This window comes from Raphanus sativus, chromosome 6, assembly GCF_000801105.2.
Source record: "Raphanus sativus cultivar WK10039 chromosome 6, ASM80110v3, whole genome shotgun sequence".
Classification (NCBI taxonomy): Eukaryota; Viridiplantae; Streptophyta; class Magnoliopsida; order Brassicales; family Brassicaceae; genus Raphanus; species Raphanus sativus.
The window spans coordinates 34,490,535-34,509,520 of NC_079516.1; the positions used below are offsets into that span (position 1 = coordinate 34,490,535).

The 18,986-nt window shown below is 31.0% G+C and overlaps 3 protein-coding genes across 3 annotated transcripts; 1 reads left to right on the top strand and 2 right to left on the bottom strand.

Moving 5' to 3' along the window:
• Positions 1-410: 410 nt before the first annotated feature.
• LOC108809636 (uncharacterized) lies at positions 411-3,745 on the bottom strand. The gene is made up of 2 exons (XM_018581786.2): positions 3,530-3,745; positions 411-1,584 (listed from the first exon to the last, which is right to left on the bottom strand). Exon 2 carries the CDS (start codon positions 1,344-1,346, stop codon positions 525-527), a length of 822 nt encoding a protein of 273 aa, XP_018437288.1. The 5' UTR covers positions 1,347-1,584; positions 3,530-3,745; the 3' UTR covers positions 411-524.
• A 2,734-nt stretch (positions 3,746-6,479) lies between these two features.
• On the bottom strand, positions 6,480-8,992 carry LOC108806916 (uncharacterized). Its single transcript, XM_018579130.2, has 13 exons — positions 8,731-8,992; positions 8,583-8,656; positions 8,403-8,486; positions 8,220-8,300; positions 8,057-8,137; positions 7,863-7,955; positions 7,598-7,777; positions 7,448-7,515; positions 7,310-7,361; positions 7,176-7,229; positions 6,987-7,079; positions 6,848-6,914; positions 6,480-6,762 (listed from the first exon to the last, which is right to left on the bottom strand). The coding sequence occupies exons 1-13, from the start codon at positions 8,858-8,860 to the stop codon at positions 6,671-6,673; spliced, it is 1,149 nt and encodes a 382-aa protein (XP_018434632.1). The 5' UTR covers positions 8,861-8,992; the 3' UTR covers positions 6,480-6,670.
• A 3,331-nt stretch (positions 8,993-12,323) lies between these two features.
• Positions 12,324-15,634, top strand: LOC108810193 (probable trehalose-phosphate phosphatase C). Its single transcript, XM_056987308.1, has 12 exons — positions 12,324-12,377; positions 12,742-12,870; positions 13,671-13,811; positions 13,946-14,017; positions 14,155-14,238; positions 14,318-14,374; positions 14,516-14,617; positions 14,814-14,891; positions 15,000-15,069; positions 15,181-15,251; positions 15,351-15,443; positions 15,566-15,634. The coding sequence occupies exons 1-12, from the start codon at positions 12,324-12,326 to the stop codon at positions 15,632-15,634; spliced, it is 1,020 nt and encodes a 339-aa protein (XP_056843288.1).
• Positions 15,635-18,986: the final 3,352 nt, after the last annotated feature.

An 18,986-nucleotide genomic window follows, 5' to 3' on the forward strand; every position in this document is an offset into this window, starting at 1 on the left:
AAATTATATTTTTTTAACTCGTGCAGATAGAAGAAGATAGCTGTATTTAAGGGATTTATGTACCTTCAACATTAGTTTCCTATGGTTTACCGAATATTAGCTGTTATATTTCTCATCCCTTTTTCGCATTTTGCTCTATCTAAATCTGTATTCAGAATTTCTAATATTTAGTAGTATCCTCTAGAGAGATTACGATTCGATTTTAAGTATTTTATCTTACAAGTGTATCTCTTTTACATAGTATTAAACCTACAAAAAGCATCACTCACTAAAAGGTTTTTAAAATATCGTACAAAACCCTCAAAGAAGATAATTTTTTTTTTGTCTCAAAGAAGATAAATTACCGTGAAAAATACAAAAAACACAGAAACAAATCCATATTGAAAAAACCATCTACCATTTTTTATTCATATAAATTAAGCCGGTAATACTTGTCTAAACTCTCAGCGATAGTAATATTTGAGTATTTGTTTTCCACAAAGAAATGAAGAAAGCTTATTAGGAATACTAATTAACAATAACAATCAACTAAGAACTGGCCTGATCTCTCGAACTATCATACCAACAAAACAAGACCTCAAACACTTTCCTCTCGGCGATCCTCCTCCTCCGCTCTCCACCACCGTCTCATCCGCCACCGCTGCTACTATAGCTTTCTTGTATCCATCTTCACTACCACCATGCACATTGCCCTTATCATTATCAAAATTATGGATAACACCATCTTCATCTTCAGGGGCAGTAATAGTGATACTTTTATCAACATTATCGGCCAGATCATCCAAATCATCTCCCACATCGTGATGATGATCATCACACTCATTCTCATCATCCTCGTGATCATAATCATTATCATCATCAGATTGGTAATGAGAGGGCTCTTGAGGAAGTTCAAAAACGTCACCGTCCAAAGGAACAAGGTGGAGAGTGAGACGGCCATTGGATCTATGCGCACGGAAGTAGTCGTGATGACGAACCTTCTCTTCTCTCAGGATAAGCCTCCCGTCACTCGTCACCACACGCTTGAGAACCCACGGCATGTGCGGGAGAAGATTCTCCGTCTGAGCAAGCAACGGTATCGGCGGAGGAAACTCACGCGCCGCCGCCGCAGCTCCAGCTTCTCTTTCCTTTCTCCTTCTTCCTCCGTAACGATAACGGCTCATAGACTCGGAGGAGGAGGAGACAAAGTCGTTTTCTTCGTCGGCGGAGAGGACGTCGAAGCAGCTCTCTGTCCCGAGGTAGTCTCCCACGGCGGAGGAAGAAGATGACGTGCGGGAAAGCATGGAAGACGTCAGGAAAGACGAGGTTTGATTGGAAAGAGACTGATCAGAAGAACAAGAAGCCATGGATGATGACTTGGAGGAAGAAGAGGCTCTCTACCTATTCTTGAGTTTAAATAGATAACAAAACCCAGAAAATATTGATTTTTTTTGTGGGTATTTGTTTTTCTTTTATTTCTATTTTAATGGGATGTTTGCATGGAGAGAATTTATATAGGGAGACAGCTAAGCGAAGGTGTTGACGTCATGGAAGGGATGGTCTCTGAGATATTTACTGAGAATCTGTGACATTTAATGTTTTTTCCTGTGAACGAAAAAATAAGGAAATGTATATCAGACAAGAAATAGACCCAAATTAAACTTTTCTGCGACAGGTTTGAATATGTTATGTCATCACTAGTTACCACATAATTAAAATCAGTCCCTATCCGATAAAAGTTTCTTTTAGACTCTGTCCATCGCCACACCTTTCTTTTATCCAATGAATGGAATTTTTCTCTTAACCCAGAAATGCATCCAGTACGACATTATAGAAAAAAAATGAAAAAGAAGAAGAAAGTGTAATTTTCTCAATGGGTTTCAAATATAAAACTATATATTAACAAAAAATAAGTATAAAACTTTATAATTACTTATAATGAACAGATTTCACTGCTAAAAGAGATCCTCAAATTTTAAAAATGAAACCACAACCTCAATTTTTTTCTGTAATCTATGACTTTAAACGTTAATCAAACATCTACAACTAGCTAAAAGCCTAGCACTTTAACCAATTTTTATAAATAGGAAAACTGAAACTAGTAATTAAATGAATATATAGATGATACAGAACTTAAAGTATTTCAAACCACACAAAATATAGGAGTACAACTACTAAAGATTACCTAACAACAAGTTCTTCAGATGTAAAAATTAAAGGGGTGTATTCAATCTAAAATTTGAAGTGATTTGTTTTTTAATGATTTTTTAGATGATTGTAGGAGAATTAGAGAATTTGGTGTGATTTTTGTTAAAAAATTCTAGAATCTCATCTAAAACATTGAGATTTATATTTTTATTTTTATAACTAAGGAACTCCTTTCAAACACTCTAGAAACACTTAAAGCACTCTAAAATCTCTAACTTCAATTTTGTTCAATAACAGTAGATTTTAGAGTGTTTTATAAAATGTCAAGTTTAATAACACTGGATTTTAAAGTATTTTTTAAAATCCACATTTGAATAACAGTGGATTTGTCATTTTAATATAAATCACTTCAAACCCTTAGTTGAATACACCCCTAAGATTTCTATAAATAAGAAAACTGAAACTAATAATTAAATAAATATATAGATGATACAGAAGTTAATGTATTTCGAACCACACGAAATATACAAGTACAAAAGATTGCATGAAAATAAGTTTTGCAGATGTAAGAATTAAGATGTGATTAATTGCACCGTATTGTCATTAATAGTAACAAAAATTGGAGTAATTGTTTTGTATGTTATTATTCAGACCTTAATATACATTAGTCTATATATATTGGATATATACGGTATATATTAGAATCAAGATGCGATTAAAAATTGCCTAAAAATAATATAGCCTAGCCTCTTGAACCAATTAGTTACCGTTTCAGTCATATTATTGAAAGACCGATAAGGAACGCGTATGGATTAAGAATTGATATAAAATAACAGGGAGTCTAAAAACAGCCAAATTCTGTTGCCTAAAGTTTTGTAAACTAAAAAGTTGTCTTTTACTTACTAATACTATTTTCCCTATGAATTAACCAGATTCCGTCCGTTCTTGAACGCAAAAAGAAACTAAGTCTACAACGATTCACGAAATAAACAAGTTGTTGACTGATGTCTGAAAAAAGAAGTTGTTGACTTATTATAAACAAGTTGTTGACTTAGTTTAAAGATTGATTCATACACGCATTGGTCAAATCGAACAAGCTACGCGTACCTTCATTATAAAATTTAAAAAAAAAATCGAAGCCGACTTCCCCGAAGATGTTTCGTGGAATTCAGACGACGATTTAAACCATATTCTACGGGAAAAGAAAACTATAATATTCACTAAGAATTTTATGTTTATTGTTGAATCTGAGTTTGCAATCCTTCTCCAACATATAGGATACGTTCAGTGATATTGAAAATAATTTCTAAATGAACCCTAATCAGATTTAAATCGCGTGAATCATCAATCAAACATAAAGACGATTCAATAATCTAAAGAATTAAATTGAATAATTAATTACCTGTACACATGTAACTTTCTTCTCTGAAGGTTAAAGGATGAACGTTAAGCGAACTTTTGTTCTCTCATACAGCACAACGAAACAGAATCGATAAGATACAATATCACTTAATTTGATTTTCTAATCTATTGGGATTAAGGGAAGATAATCAAGAACTATTAAAAAGGACGGAAGACAATGCTTAAAATAAGGCGAACTCGGCCATTCCTCTCTCGCCTGATGTAAATCCTTAACCGAGTCGATGTCCGGTCCGGTTTTTAAAATATTGCATTAAACCCAGAGATTAGGAAAGCCCAATCTCCGGGTTTAATGCAATGTTTTAAAAATCGAACCGGACATCGACTGTTACTGGGTAATTGGTTGGACATGTTCAACCGGTTTAACCGAGTTTTATATATTTTGTTATATATATACATATATATATATATATATATATATATATTGTGATTAACCAAAAATACACTTAGAAATATTTGGTATCGATAAAGAAACATATAACTAAATCATTATTAAATAAAAATATTTATAATTACTAACTATTGTTTTTGCGTTTTTGACCACTATTTTTTATATATATATAAGTTAAAATAAAAAGAATAACCATCAACGGATATAAATATATAGTGTGTACAATGAGAAAAGAAGAAAACAAATGTAAATAAGAAATATTTACTGATTTAAATTTGCAAAAGAATGAAAAAAGTGTTAATAAAACATTTACAATTGCAAAATAAGGAAACAAGTGTTAATAAAAATTAAAAGAGGAAAGAAATGACTGTGGATTTCAAACGGAATGGTAAGAAATTAGAATCCATAAAACGTATCATGTTTACATCACAATTAATGCAATTACATTTATTGTTTTACTGAACCAGTTTTATTTACTGATCCGAGTCGCCGGTTTAACCAATTTTTGACCGGTTTTAACGGTTCAATTTTAATTCGGTTTTAACTCAACCTGGACTCGGTATGTTAAACGATTCACGGTTGAACCGGTTGGACTGGCCAGTCCGGTCCGGTTTTCAAAACCTTGGTTTAATGCGTCTAACTATTTAACAGCACTTTAATGGTAACAAAATTTTGGGAATTAATTATTCACTATTTTCTCATCCAAAAGAAAATTACTATAACTCAAAGTTTTGGAAATAGGACTAGATACCAATTCGGTATAACTACTGGTTTGACTGTTTAACCGGTTGAACCGAATTTATATATATATAAAATCATATATTTTTTGTGAATCAAGAGAAAAGGAATTTGGTTAATCTTATTATTTCATAGATAAGTAAATATATATATAAATACAAAGATAGAGCTTTAGAACCCTCTAAAACATGGATCTTTAGCCTTATGATAGACATTCACATAACTATTCATAACTCTTTCCTTTGTATGTCCATACAAAATAATTTCCTAAAGCGCATAATACACTGTCTCATTAAAAAACTTTACCAGGAAAACCCAATGAAAAAACCATATTGAAAGGTAAAAAAGTGCAGCGCGCATCTACTCCCTCTAATGAGAACATAACTTGAAATATCCGAGACAATACAATCCTATTGAAGAACTGACTTCTTTTTAGTCTTAAACTTGGTCTGGTCCACTTCTCTTGGCAGTTTTGACACTCTTCGTTGAAATTTGAATACCTTGATGACCGTATGACAAAATGACTTTAAATCACTTGTAAATGAAAGCTAACATCCATGTTTAACTTTAGGCACCAGTCTTGCTCTGGTAGAATGGAGATATTGATTGATATTTTGAATAGTAAAAAATATTATGTATTCTAAGACATCATATACACATCATATACACATCATATACATGTACAACGAAAATAGTCATATCTCGAATTCTTTCATATAGAATTATTTGATTCTAATTGGAGATGAAAGTAAACTCAAATTCTTTCTCTGGACACCAAATTCATATTTTAATTCTATCTAGAAGGTCTCTTTGATTGGAAAACGTTTGACCTTCAATTCTGTCTTTAGAATAGAATGTGTTCATGCCTTGATTTTTCTTCAAGTATGATTGATCTTTGATCATTTTCTTCTACTTCTCTTAGTTCAAAAATACATCGTAAGACTGAGATCTTCATCACTAATGTAATAACATTCCTCTTTAGGTATCTATCATTTGTGTACTCTTTATTGACTCGTTAAAACCTTGACAAGAAAAAATTCAATAAGACAAAAATCATGATAAGGAAAAAGAGTACAACTACGTCATATTTCTCCCTCTAGAAGTGTAATCTTAGAGAAATGTATTCTCATCATATATATCTTCCTTTTAAGAATTTCTATAAACATATTTTTAGTGAATAAACTCGTTTTATTTTCAGATAGTCTCTTAGACCATTAGACTTTTTGTCCATAACATTACTTTCATATCTTGGTCTATTTGGACTTCATGTCCAAATTTTCTTTTATAAACAATCTTTTGAACCTTTATATTGTACATACTTGTACAGACTTATTCCCTCTCTTCTTACTAAATTTACTAGTATGATCATTCTTTTTGTCATACAAAATCACATCTTTCAATTAAGAAAAAATTAGTAAAATTACAATCTCATGGTACTTTATGACCAAAAATTATTTCTTCTATATGCTCAATATACTCGCGGTAATGTTCTCGAAAACTGACAATTACTGCTTCTAGCAATCCAATTGGGGTTTACTAGCTTTCAATTCTTGCCAGACTGAAGAAACAATTTCGGGTCTTTTTGTTAAAATCCTTGTGCAACTACTTACTGATTCCACCGCATGATGATATTTTTTTATAACAATTTCGAGTCTTTTTGTGAAAATCCTTGTGCAACTACTCTTTTACGTCTCACAAATTTTTATCATCTCATTTATTCTTTCACTTAAGACCCATTTAGACTCCACTGGTTTTACACCATTAAGTGTACAGACTACTTGTCCAAATACTCTCTCTTTCCAAGAGTTTAATCCAACATCTATTGCTTATTTCCATCAAAATCAACCAAGGATCGCATCGTTTGCCAGATTCATCAAACCTAATGTCTTAAGTCTTAACTGTAAAACCCCTTCAGGATTATCCAGTCGCTAATCAAGAAAGTGCGAAGAATATATATATATATATATATATATATATATGTATAACAAACAAAACTCAGTTGAATTTACCAATCTCCATTTTCTTCTTAATCGCTCGTTGCCCATGGTATATGAATGAATCAACTATTCCTGATACCGTGAATATACCTGTAAAACCAAAGTTTTTGTTTAATTAATGCAATGAACCAAGTAAGAATTTTTGGAGAAGAGATATATATGAATATTGGATCACCTCCTACTATAGCACAAACATTTGTTAGGAAGTGCAAGAACTCCACATGCTGCTCCTCAAATATCACCTAAAACAAACAAACAACAATCAAAGTTAGAATGTCTTTTGATTAACACAAGAAACCAAATCCAAAACGGACCTTAATTGGGGATAGATCATAGTAGAAGAAAACACCAGGAGGCGATTGCACTCGACCTGCTTCCATTTTCTGGAAATGTTCCGTCACAGAGAACTTCGCCCCCAAAAAAAAAAATGAAACCAAACTTGTTACATGTTAACAAGAAAATGAAAATGTTAAAGATGCTTAAGCAGAGATGTAGAGCTTCACCTGGTTTGATTGAATAGTATGCCCGTGAACATCAGTGTATATGCTTGGTACCACCTACAATTCCACAACACATAATTTCCATTCCTTTATCACTATATTCTCTTCAAGAATGTTATCTAAAAGATGGGTCAAACCTTGATGAAATATTGATACACGCCATTCTGCTTCTCCTGGTTCCACTGAACACTGAGAGAACCAAGAGAATGTTTCAGAGGATAAGACGATAAAAGGAATGTATAATGGGTTGGGAGAGAGAAGGAAGAAGTTATTACCCATCTAGAGGGTTCACTACACCGGGGAAAAAGTCTCCAAAGGCCAGCCTGTTAACCTTGTGGGTAATCTGTGTAGAGATAAAAGGTGGAGTCACACTCATTTGTATATATAAAAAGAGAAGCTGAAACAAGAGCGGAACTTCTCTTTACATTGTAGTTGCCCTGCTGGAAGAATATGAGATCACCAAACTGAAAACCGGATTGATGAAAGCTTTGTCCTGGAAGAAAATGAAAATTGCCAGCGACTTTGTTCACTTCCAAGAAACCGTGAACATTACAACCTTCACCTTCTTCGTCTTTCACCTTTTGCACATAGCCTTCTCTTTTACACTGAGAATATCATACAAGTAGAGATGTGAAGAAGACCGTGACAAGATCAACTCAATTTTTTTGTTGTTGTTATGGCAGAGTATACCTGGTCGATAGATTCAGGGTCAGAGAGAGCCCAACCTTTCTTTCGATAAGCTTCGCGAACTTCCTCACATGAATTACAACAGGCATCATCCGTCTATTACAATGACAAGCACAACATGTAAAGAGGATCAAAACTAAACTAAAAAAAAGTGGAGAAAATAAATGGATAAACAGTAAAAGAAGTCTGTTATATACCGATTCGGCACCAAAGCAAGAACCACAATATGTTTCATTGTGCTCCAACCTTCCACCATGTTTCTGCAAAGGCTTCTCAATCTAGAGATAGACAACAACAACAAATAGATAAATCAGAGCTGAACATGAAAATGAAAAAGGTAAAGAGTCTTTGGAATTTAACCTTAGTATGACCGATTCCATCTTGTTTGGCCTCGATGACATTGCCATGAGAGTCTAATCTTCTTTTAATAATATCATGTCGCTGAATTTAAAAAAAAAAACAGACAATGCGTCAAGAGTTTTAGAAAAAAAAAAAAGAAAACGTAAAGGTAAGGAAGAAAGAATTCAACAGCAGCAGATATACCACATCAAGGTGCCGCTCTCCGCTGATATCCATTGTATCAATACTAATAATCGAGCATTGAAGCGCAGGAAATGTAACATCAAACTGCAAAATTGCATATCGTAAAATAAAAAAACTCATTAAAAAAAAAAACAAACTCAAAACTAACTAGTAGCAAAGGAGGGAACAAAGGTTTGTTACATTGATACGTAGCTTCTCTCCTCTTGATGTATCCACACGGAGTTGAGTCTCCGTTACAGGATGCATGTAAAGCCCTATTAAAAAAAAAAGACTTTGGAGATTCAAACACTAGAAAGCTTTAAAACTATATGAATTGGATTGGACTTACGAAGCTCGGAGAAGAAGAGAATAAGCATGAGGAGGGAAGAAAAGAGGGTGATGACACCACCAGAAAGTGTGCGCTTGTAGAAATCTTCATTGATTTTTGGGTAAGCGTCCAGATTCCTCAATCTATTCATCACGCCACCTCCCCCGCCACCTTCCTCGCGCAAACTAGGATTTCGATTTTTTAGTTCAATTTTGACGGATTCAACGGTTAATCACCTCTCCTCCTTTGACCCGACAGAGACTCTGTGTCAACGAGGATCTCTCGGATTCTTCTTCCTAATTAAGCATGAGAATCTCTCTGTACTACCTTTGGGCTCTTATTATATCATCAAGGCCCATTTGTATCTATATCAATTCAATACCCATATGTATCATGTTTTTTTTTCACTCATTTAACATTCCGAGTCTCCTCAATCAGAGATTTTATGTGAATAACCCAAAACAAACACACAAATAGGGTTTAAATATAGGCTCTGATTGGTAACCATCGTTTAATAGCAGAACTACAGAAAAAATAGTTAAGCTGTAGAAAAAATAATTAAACTGTGGAAAAATTCAAAATTTACGGAATGATGGAATAAATATTTAATTGATCAAAATATTTATATGGTATTCAACTTTTATAAGAAAAATAAATACCAATAATAAAACTAATTATTACATAGTATGAAAATAACTAATATTTATTAAATTTATTTTAGTTCTTATTATAAATATTTAACTTAATATTTTAATATGATTTAATAATAAATTGACATTTCGTAATATTATAAAACAAATTATAATATAACTTTACTTTTAACATAATTATTTATCATAAAAAATTATTGATATTTGTTTAAAAAATTAAAATGGTATTAGCATATAATTTAGTAACATGAAAGTGTTGACTTTATAATTTTTTCCACTTTATAATCTATTAAAACTCACTTTTCCACTTAACGAAAATTCTCTTTATATTTCTGTTAGCCAAAACGCAAACTTGCGTTTTTGCATTTTTTTGGTCATTCCGCAACTTCTCTTGATTGGTAAAATACTTCAGAATCGCGTAAAAACGCAATTATTGCGGAATCAGATACCAATCAAATCCATAGTAACCTTTTTTTCTCTTGGTGAAAAAAAGGTTTTAGTCAGTGTTATTAAACCCGGACCGAACCGGCGGTCGGACCAGGTTCAACCACGAACCGGACACAAATGCGGGTTGGGTTAATGCCAAACCCAACTATAGTTGAACCGGTTAAAAACTCCTATCGAACCGTTAAAAATCCGTGAACCGGCGACCCAACGAACCGGCTAAACCATGGTTCTTGTATTAAACCCAAAAATTTATTAATAAAACAATTAAAATTTCCTTTTTAAAATAAAAATAGGATTCAGATTAATAAGGTAAAGCCATCTCATATTCTTCTCTTGAGTCTTTGACGTCTATGCAAGACTGCAACTCACAAGGTATCTACTTCTCAAGGTATTTGTTTTTGTTTCAAAGATTTTAAGAATTGAAAACTTAGATTTGAAGAACTCATTCATGGTATAATTTTTAATTTTATTTCATAGTATAAATTTTTAACTAATGTGTCTATAATTTTTGTAAAGGTGATGAAGATTTGGAGTGACAAAAACCCGGAGAATAAAATTTAAATATGTTTTTTTTCTATTGATTTGAGATTTGAACTATTACATTGTTCTATTACTTTTATTTTATTTTTAGTTTGTTACTTTTTAAAAATTTCTAAACATTATGGTTATTGAAATATTTTATTTGATATGATCTTTATCTTTGTAAAAATATACATATTCAAAATATCATTAAATTTAGTTTAGTCTAATCAAACCCGGATCGAACCGGATTGAACCTGGTCGAACCACATTGATCCATGACCCAAAAAAAAATCCGGTTCGTTTGCCGGTCCGATTTTAACAACACTGGTTTTAGTCTTTCTCATTGCAATTTAAACCCATGTGGCGGTAATTCCAACCCAATAAAGAGACCCTAATAAATATAGTAACGTTGTCAAAACTTTGTTTTTATGTAAAGTTTTGCAAACCTTTACTATAGTGTACAGAAAACTGCGAGAGGATCATAATATGATATAATTTTATCAGTTATAAAATCATTGATGTAAAAAGTTATATAATTTATAATAGATCTTATATATTAAAACAGAAGTCATGATTTTTTTCATGTGTGACTTTTTAATTTAGACCATCATTTAGAAATTTTATCAAATGTATTTTACTAAGACTAATAATAATATATATAATCTTTAAAATAGTTTAATCATAATATCTTTTGATATATTTTTATTTTAAATGGAAATATATTTATTTAAAAATTCTAACAAATCTGTTTTGAAAGATTTTTACAAGATCTTCATTTTCGAAATTATATTTAAATAATTTTACTAATTTTGAAATTAGTTTGAAATATTATTATACATTAATAAATTTAGTTATCATTTATAAAATGAAAAATAAAAAATTATATTATATTTTATCTATTATATAATCATGATCAATCATATTAAAAGAAAATTATTATATTCAAATAAATATAATAAAATTGTATCAAATTGATAAATTTATACATTTAATATATTTTATTTTCGTAAGTATTATTTATGTTCAGAAATAAAATCTAATATGTTGGTAAGACGGGTTAACTTTAGCAAAATATATAATAAATGTATAAAAATTAACATGTATTTCATTTTTGTTTTTTTATAAAAAATCTTTGTAATTACTTTAATCATGATATCTTTTTATTATAAATATGTTGACAGAATGACTTAAAATTAGCAAACTATATAATACATGTCTAAAAAATAAAATACAGTAATATATTATTTAAAACGATAAGCATAAAAGTATTTATAAAAAGAAATCCAGCTTTGAAAGACGGGTCAAAATTTACCGTAAATTAAATATAAAATAATTTTCAAATATGTTTTTTCATGAATATATTAATTTGTTTAATAGCTAAATTCATATTCAATAAGATAAATATATAATAAGAAGTGACAAATACATACGGTTTAAACAATTGATTAATTATAACACGTAAATTATAAAATTATTGTACTTGAAATAGTTATATAGACATTTAAATATATGATTAACGTTAAAAAGATGTACCATTCATATTCTAAAACAAATATTTATATTTATAAAAATGAAAACAAAATCCGCGCGGTTGCGCGGGTCATGATCTAGTTAGTATTAAAACAAAACATAATAACACCAAATGGACATACAATAATAAATACTAAAATTTCAATTTAGTTTAGGAACAATTTGAAAACCTTTAAGTTTTTTAGATTATATACACTAATTAATTAGTAATGTGATTGTCAACTGTTTTAGTGTCTGTCATATCTAAAATGAAAGGAAACTGTACTTCTTTTGAAAATTGAGTTCATAATTATATGTTAGACACTGTCTATTCTTTACATCTTTGTTTTATTTCTGGTACATATCATTTGATCATGTTCATTAAAACTTCAATATCACTGTATATTCTTTACATAATTGTTAAATCTTGTGAAATATATGTGTATATACAATATAAGTAAAGTAATATGTGTTGATTTTTTTCCAATGAAGCTTACCACCAAAAAGGGGAGGAGAATCATCCTTAGCAAGAATCTTTTAGTAACACAACTGGAAACTCCATTTTCACATGTTTATGCTATATATATTCAAGGAAATGAGAGATTTCTATTTTATCTCATAGATTATGCTTTCATTACAAATATTTTCAAGATATGCATTTATTTTACATATCTAGCACATCAATACTATAAGATTCTCTACTTAGTTTGGATTCGGTATTATATTAATGAAAACATCCCATAGGCATGCCACCGTCTATAAATTAAAATTACGATTATAGTCTGTTCAAAAGAGATACGTTTGTCTGAACCAAACAAGTTTGTGCAACCACAAATAACACATAAATATTACCTACTTTGTTCCCGAGAAAGCTCTTTCTACCACCGCCGAGTAACTTTCTCAGGTCGAAGACGCTGCCGGAAAGATGGAGACTTTGGTTGATTCATTAAGGAATTTGTCACCAGCACGTGTCAGATCCTCCTCTTTTGATGAACCTGTATCCGAGAATGATGGCCAGATAAGCTCCTGGATTGTACGTTACTTACATGACCCTGTGTAGCCTAGCTTGCTCATGTGTCCATTTACAATTTTTTTCATTTTTGTTAGTAATGTTAAACCATTTACAAATTTCAATATCTATAAACGCAATTATCAAAATTGACGTTTTTCCCTTATAGTTTACATAATTATCATTAGGATACTATTTATATAATATTGAGAATAGCAAACGAGTATTTGTTTATAATCTGTGTTAACAAAGCGTTGGTATCCGTTGCTTGGAGGATTAGATCCTAAAGATATTGACAAATAAACTATGAATTAACATATTTTGTTATTCTTTATAGACTAGTAAAGTTTATGCTTAATCTTGCGGTTCTCGTTAATCAAAAAGTTAATTTTTAAGAAAATATATAATTTTTTAAAAATGGTATAGTTTAATTTATCTTTGTTTTATCGACTGCAATTGATCTAGTTTTATTCTCAAGGATTACCATCACAAACAATAGTTCTATGCTTTTTGTTATTCATTTACGCTTTTACCTTTCAAATGTGATATTCTTGGTTTGATGTTCATTTATGAAATTTTCTTGATATTTTTATTTTCTTTTTGATTATCTAATTTGTACTTTTGTTAGATGCATGTCTTTGTGTAATTTTGCAATATATAATAGTTTGTTTATCCATGTCGAATATACAATATAGTTATCATTTTCTTTATAGATCCATCTAGTTAGGATCTAATTGATTGGATACTAGAGGTTCGATCAGACCTTTTATATTTTTTTTGTGAAAAGACCTTTTATATTTTTTACCAATATATTCTGGATTTAGGCGCTTCATCCATCGGCTTTGGATATGTTCGACAAAATCATGAGTGATGCAGAGGGCAAACAAATTATTATGTTTCTTGATTATGACGGAACTCTCTCACAAATCATCGAAGACCACGACAATGCTTACGTAACCGACGAGGTATATTTTTATTGATTAATGCTTCATTTTATCTTCCATCTTTTGGTTTTACTTGTTTCTTGTGGGTTAATTTAGCCATTTTGGTAATTGAAAATAGTTTAAATTTAGTTCTTGAGTTGATGTATATTTAACAGATGCGGGAAGTTCTAAAAGAAGTGGCTTTAAACTTCAAGACAGCGATCATCAGTGGAAGAGACACAGACAAAGTAAACTCTTAAATTAATTATACATTCACCGATTCACGATGTTATTCATAAGATATATATGCCCAATCTTACATATACTGATCTTGTTATTTAATAATGGTAATCTTGAGATATGTTTTTTTTTTCTATTTTTCCAGGTACAAAGTTTTGTGAAACTCACAGGAATTTACTACGCCGGGAGCCACGGTCTGGACATTAAGGGTCCAACCAATATCGATCAGGTTTTATTTTTGTTTATTTTCCCGGAAAATAGGGAGAGGACATTTTTGTAAGATTTTCTGATTAATGGTATCATGGTAGAGTGATCAAGAAGTGATGCTTCAACCTGCCAATGACTATTTACCGATGATTGACGAGGTGCATTTTGTAGTTTCTTCATCCTCAAGTCTTTTAATGATTTGATATATGCAGTTTTTTTTGCTAAACGTTATATGCAGTTGTGACGAACAAAATACTAGGAATTAATTTGTTATTAACTTATTATACATACATTTTCAGGTTGTTAACATTTTAAAAGAAAAGACAAGATCGGTCCCTGGAGCTACCGTAGAGCACAACAAATTTTGTCTTACCGTACATTTTCGTCGAGTTGATGAAAAGGTAAAAAGTACATGCAGACACACACAAAAACTCGTTTCCTTCATTTAGAAATTAAATGTTCCATTAGGACATTTAACCATTGCTAAAGAAAAATCACAAATTTGAAAACAAGGTTTGATTTTTAAACATCATTTTTTTGAAAAAAAAAAAATCTAAATGAAAATGTGACTGGTTTAACTGTGATTCTGCTCGACAGGGATGGACTCCACTAGCCGAGCAAGTGAAATCGGTTCTTAATGATTATCCGAAATTGAGAATGACCGAAGGCAGAAAGGTAACACTTGAGTGGTTGGTTGTTTATTTAGGAAACCTAGCTAGCTAATTAAAAGGTTAATATTGCTTTGTTTAATTAGATGATTGATAGTTATGTCTTTGGTACCAGGTGTTAGAACTCCGACCTTCCATTAAATGGGACAAGGGAAAGGCTCTCGAATTCTTGCTTAACTCATTTGGTGAGATTACTTCTGTAATTTTTCATAAGATTTGATTTCATCACTTATACTTTTAGTAAGATATTATATGCTCCGTTGATTTGGCAATATTCTTGACAAATTATGAAATAGGAATAGAAGAATCTAAAGATGTTTTACCGGTTTACATTGGGGATGACCGTACCGATGAAGATGCATTTAAGGTACGATTGAACCCTGATAACACTATACTGAATCAAGGATTCAAGGGTGCAGGTCCCCCGCCCCTTCCTCTAATAATCATTAAATAATAATTTGTATAGGTTTTACGTGAAAGGGGACAAGGTTTGGGGATTGTCGTCTCAGAAACTCCCAAGGAAACCAACGCCTCTTATTCTCTCCGAGACCCATCTCAGGTAAAATAAAAAATCAAGAAATAAATTTAAATTGTATTCACTAAATATCAGAGTAATCACTATCTACTAGCTAGTTATTTAACTACAACGAATAACGATATAAGCTATGAATCATGATGCAGGTTAAAGAATTTCTGAAGCGTCTTGTAAAGTGGAAGAAACAAACACTTGGAGAAGAAAGTGATGAATAGATCAATGGATTTTCAGCCTGAAAAAAATTTGTGATACTCTTCGCAAGCAGGAATTTTTTTATCAAAAATAAAAATAATAATAATAATAATAATAATAATAATAATAATAATAGAATTAAATTTACAGATTATAAATTTTATAAGATAAGACCTCGCGTTCGGTCCATCAAGCAATAAATAATGTATATTCTAATATATTTACATTAGCAGATACAAAATACATACAAAAAAATATTTGATAATACATATCAGGATTAGCGTCTTATCCGCATGGGGATAATCATCTTATTAATTCAAATGTTCTCTAGTTTAAATCAAACATCAAATTATTTATATATGACAAATTTTCATCGAAATATATATCTATATATGACAAAGCTTCTTCAAAATATATATGACAAAGTCTTAAAACACCCAGATATTAAAAATATTTTTATACAAATGTTTTAGTTTTATTAACATTTAGTTATATAATGTTTTTATCTTTACTTTTAACTTTTATAATAGAAAATATTAGTTTCAAATAACAACAAAAATAAATATAAAAATTATCTTATATATATATATTTTTTAAACAATTGATTTATAAAAAATAAATAATCCCTCAAATGTTTTGAAAATGTTTAGGAGATATCTTATGTTAGTTCATCATTTTTATTTGTAATTTTGTTTCTTTGTATGTTTCTCATACAACATGTAATCGAGTATTGCTTTGGTGTCGGTAGAACATAAACATAACCTTTTGTAGTAATACATATTAGCAAAATTTACAATTATTAGAAAATATATTTTTAAACTAAACACTAATAAATGAAAATAATAAATTATATATGCTATCAATAAGCCTATATCAAAATCTGAAAATATATAACCTTTTTAATACCAAAAATATGAATATAATAAGAATCTTTTTATATAATATTAATAAGATAATATAAAATAGTTGTTAGAAGATAATTATCATATTTTTCTTAAAACTGTTCATTATCTAATATATAACTATTAAAATTATTTATTAATATCATTGATTCATCTAAAATCAAATGGATATTTTATATAATAATAAATAAGATTATATCAAATATTTATATAGTTGAAATATTGTAATTGTAATTATCATGTTTCCAAATTTGTTTATTATTAAAATATTTTAAAATGTATACTTATGAAAATTATCGACTAAGCCTAAAATCATGGATAAAATGATAAAATCAAAAAAATCACTTCTTAAATAATAGTATAAATTTATGTTAATGCAAAAAAAAGGCATAGTGTTTTTAGGTCTGAATGGCTAATGAACCCTAGTTCTCTGCTTTTTTCCTCAGACGGTTATTCTGCTATTCAAACTTGAGATGGTTTGAGAAACTAAATTGGAAGAGAACAAACAATATAGTACATTTCTCTGTGAAAATGATCTTGTTGTCTTTAGTTAATGAATCAAACGACACATTTTCAGAACAAGGAATAAAGACAATCGAGAACTCTGAGAATCTACTCTGCAGCTTCGACGACTCCTTTACCTCTGTGGAAAAGTTAGATCATGCTCCGGGGTCGTGAATCATCAGCACTAGATCCTTACAATCGGTGCCAAAAGCCTGACACGTCGAAAGTTGTAACATGCATTTCATTGCCTTTAAGAGGGTCTCGAGTTCCAAGTGAAGTGGTGAGCTTTTTTGCAGTTGGTTCTCGGCTCCCAATAGCTGAGTTACTCCTCTTGAGTTTATCCATGTCCATCCATAACCACTAAAGAATGGGCCATGCCTCTATGATCCATCTATCATGCATCTCTCAGAGGTTAGTGCTTTTTATGGGCGTCGTATCGTCGGCTCCCCCTCTTTACGATTAGCTTCAAAACAACCATTGCATTCTGACTCAGAATGTCAGAAAGTTTTCAACGGGTCTTTGTCAATCCTTCTAAAAGCTTTAGCATTTTTCGCTTTCCAAATGTACCGTATAACCCATGGGTATGGATCATTGTCTAGCTCAGGATCTCCAACATTGTTCTTTCGCCAAAATAGGTAGTCCATATTTGTGTAGTGGATTGCGCTGGACACTAATCGCGGAGTTGAAATTGTTTGTGTGCCCATCTCCGTAGAGCGGATGGGCATTCAAATATGGCATGGTTTATAGTTTCATCATCTGCGCTACATCTAGGATAATTGTTGTCACATCACATGGACAATGTGTCAAGTTGCTCGTCACTACTAATTGTCTAGATATCATTTGCCAAATATAATATCTGATTTTTGGTGGAGCATGTATCTTCCAAGCGAAGGCTTGGAGTTTTGTGATACTAGGTTCTATCTGTATCTCCATCGTATTCTTGTTGAGCAGGTTCCTGGCTACTTAGTAACCTGACTTAACAGTGTATTTCCATTCTTTGTATAACTCTAACAATTTTAATCTCGATGACATTTTTTTTTGATTTATGGTTAAAGATTGGATCAGAGGGCCAGATTGATATAGTTTTCTAGAATCTCAGAGTTTCATCTTTTTGGGCTCCTTATTATTAGCTCACTGACTAGCAACATTAGGTGAACCGTTGGTGCAATAGGCTTTGCCGGTTTTGCTGGGATTGTTTGTAGACAAAGATCTTCCTAAATTCTAACCTCATTTTTGGAGTGTACTTTTCTCTGATTTTACTAGCAATATTAATGATTTTTTTTATTATTATACTCGTTCACCCATATGATGGTTTATCAGCCTTGTTCAGTTGCAAAGGCAAATTGCATCTAGAATACTTTTGCTTTAAAACTCTTGCTACCAAGGAATCCGAAAACCTCATTAATCGCCATACATGTTTGCCTAATAGGGCAAATTGAATTTTATAGATCATCCTGAGTCGTATCCTTAATTCTTTTATTGATTTACAAATTTTTTTCTCATTTTATCCAGTGTATATCTCTTTTAAGAAAGTTTGAGTCAAAATTGTACAATGACACTAGCTAAATTTTCACAGGTCTCTGCGGTACTAGCAGAGTCGACGTTATGTAAGTAGATAGAACCAGTAAAATAGAGACTTTATCAGTGATCCTTGTCTTTCTTTATAAGCCATTTATAAGACAATTAACAGTTCAACCATTAATCCAATTTTCCAATCGTTTTTCTAGAAATGGAAACATTTTTTTTAAACCATTGATAGGCAGAGAGAGAAATTTTCTCCCAACTTCCCTCTTATCCCAAACTTATCTTTCAGAGGGACTGGAGATTTATCTTGTTTTGTTTGTAAAATATTCGATCGGTTTTGCTCGACTTTTGTTTCCGTTCGCGGATTTATCTTTCGCGGTGGCGATTTGATTTTCGCGGTGGCGATTTGATTTTCGCGATGGCGATTTGGATGTGTTCTTCTTGA

What these genes read in the sequence shown, in the direction of transcription:
- LOC108809636 (XM_018581786.2), bottom strand. Translation starts at nt 1,346, where the DNA reads ATGGCTTCTTGTTCTTCTGATCAGTCTCTTTCCAATCAAACCTCGTCT.
- LOC108806916 (XM_018579130.2), bottom strand. Translation starts at nt 8,860, where the DNA reads ATGAATAGATTGAGGAATCTGGACGCTTACCCAAAAATCAATGAAGAT. An exon ending in ATACTATTCAATCAAACCAG is followed by an intron (nt 7,080 to 7,175) that starts GTGAAGCTCTAC and finishes TTGGGGGCGAAG; the next exon opens with TTCTCTGTGACGGAACATTT. An exon ending in TGTTTGTGCTATAGTAGGAG is followed by an intron (nt 6,763 to 6,847) that starts GTGATCCAATAT and finishes TTGGTTTTACAG; the next exon opens with GTATATTCACGGTATCAGGA.
- LOC108810193 (XM_056987308.1), top strand. Translation starts at nt 12,324, where the DNA reads ATGAAGCTTACCACCAAAAAGGGGAGGAGAATCATCCTTAGCAAGAAT. An exon ending in TCCTTAGCAAGAATCTTTTA is followed by an intron (nt 12,378 to 12,741) that starts GTAACACAACTG and finishes TAACTTTCTCAG; the next exon opens with GTCGAAGACGCTGCCGGAAA. An exon ending in ATGCTTACGTAACCGACGAG is followed by an intron (nt 13,812 to 13,945) that starts GTATATTTTTAT and finishes TATATTTAACAG; the next exon opens with ATGCGGGAAGTTCTAAAAGA.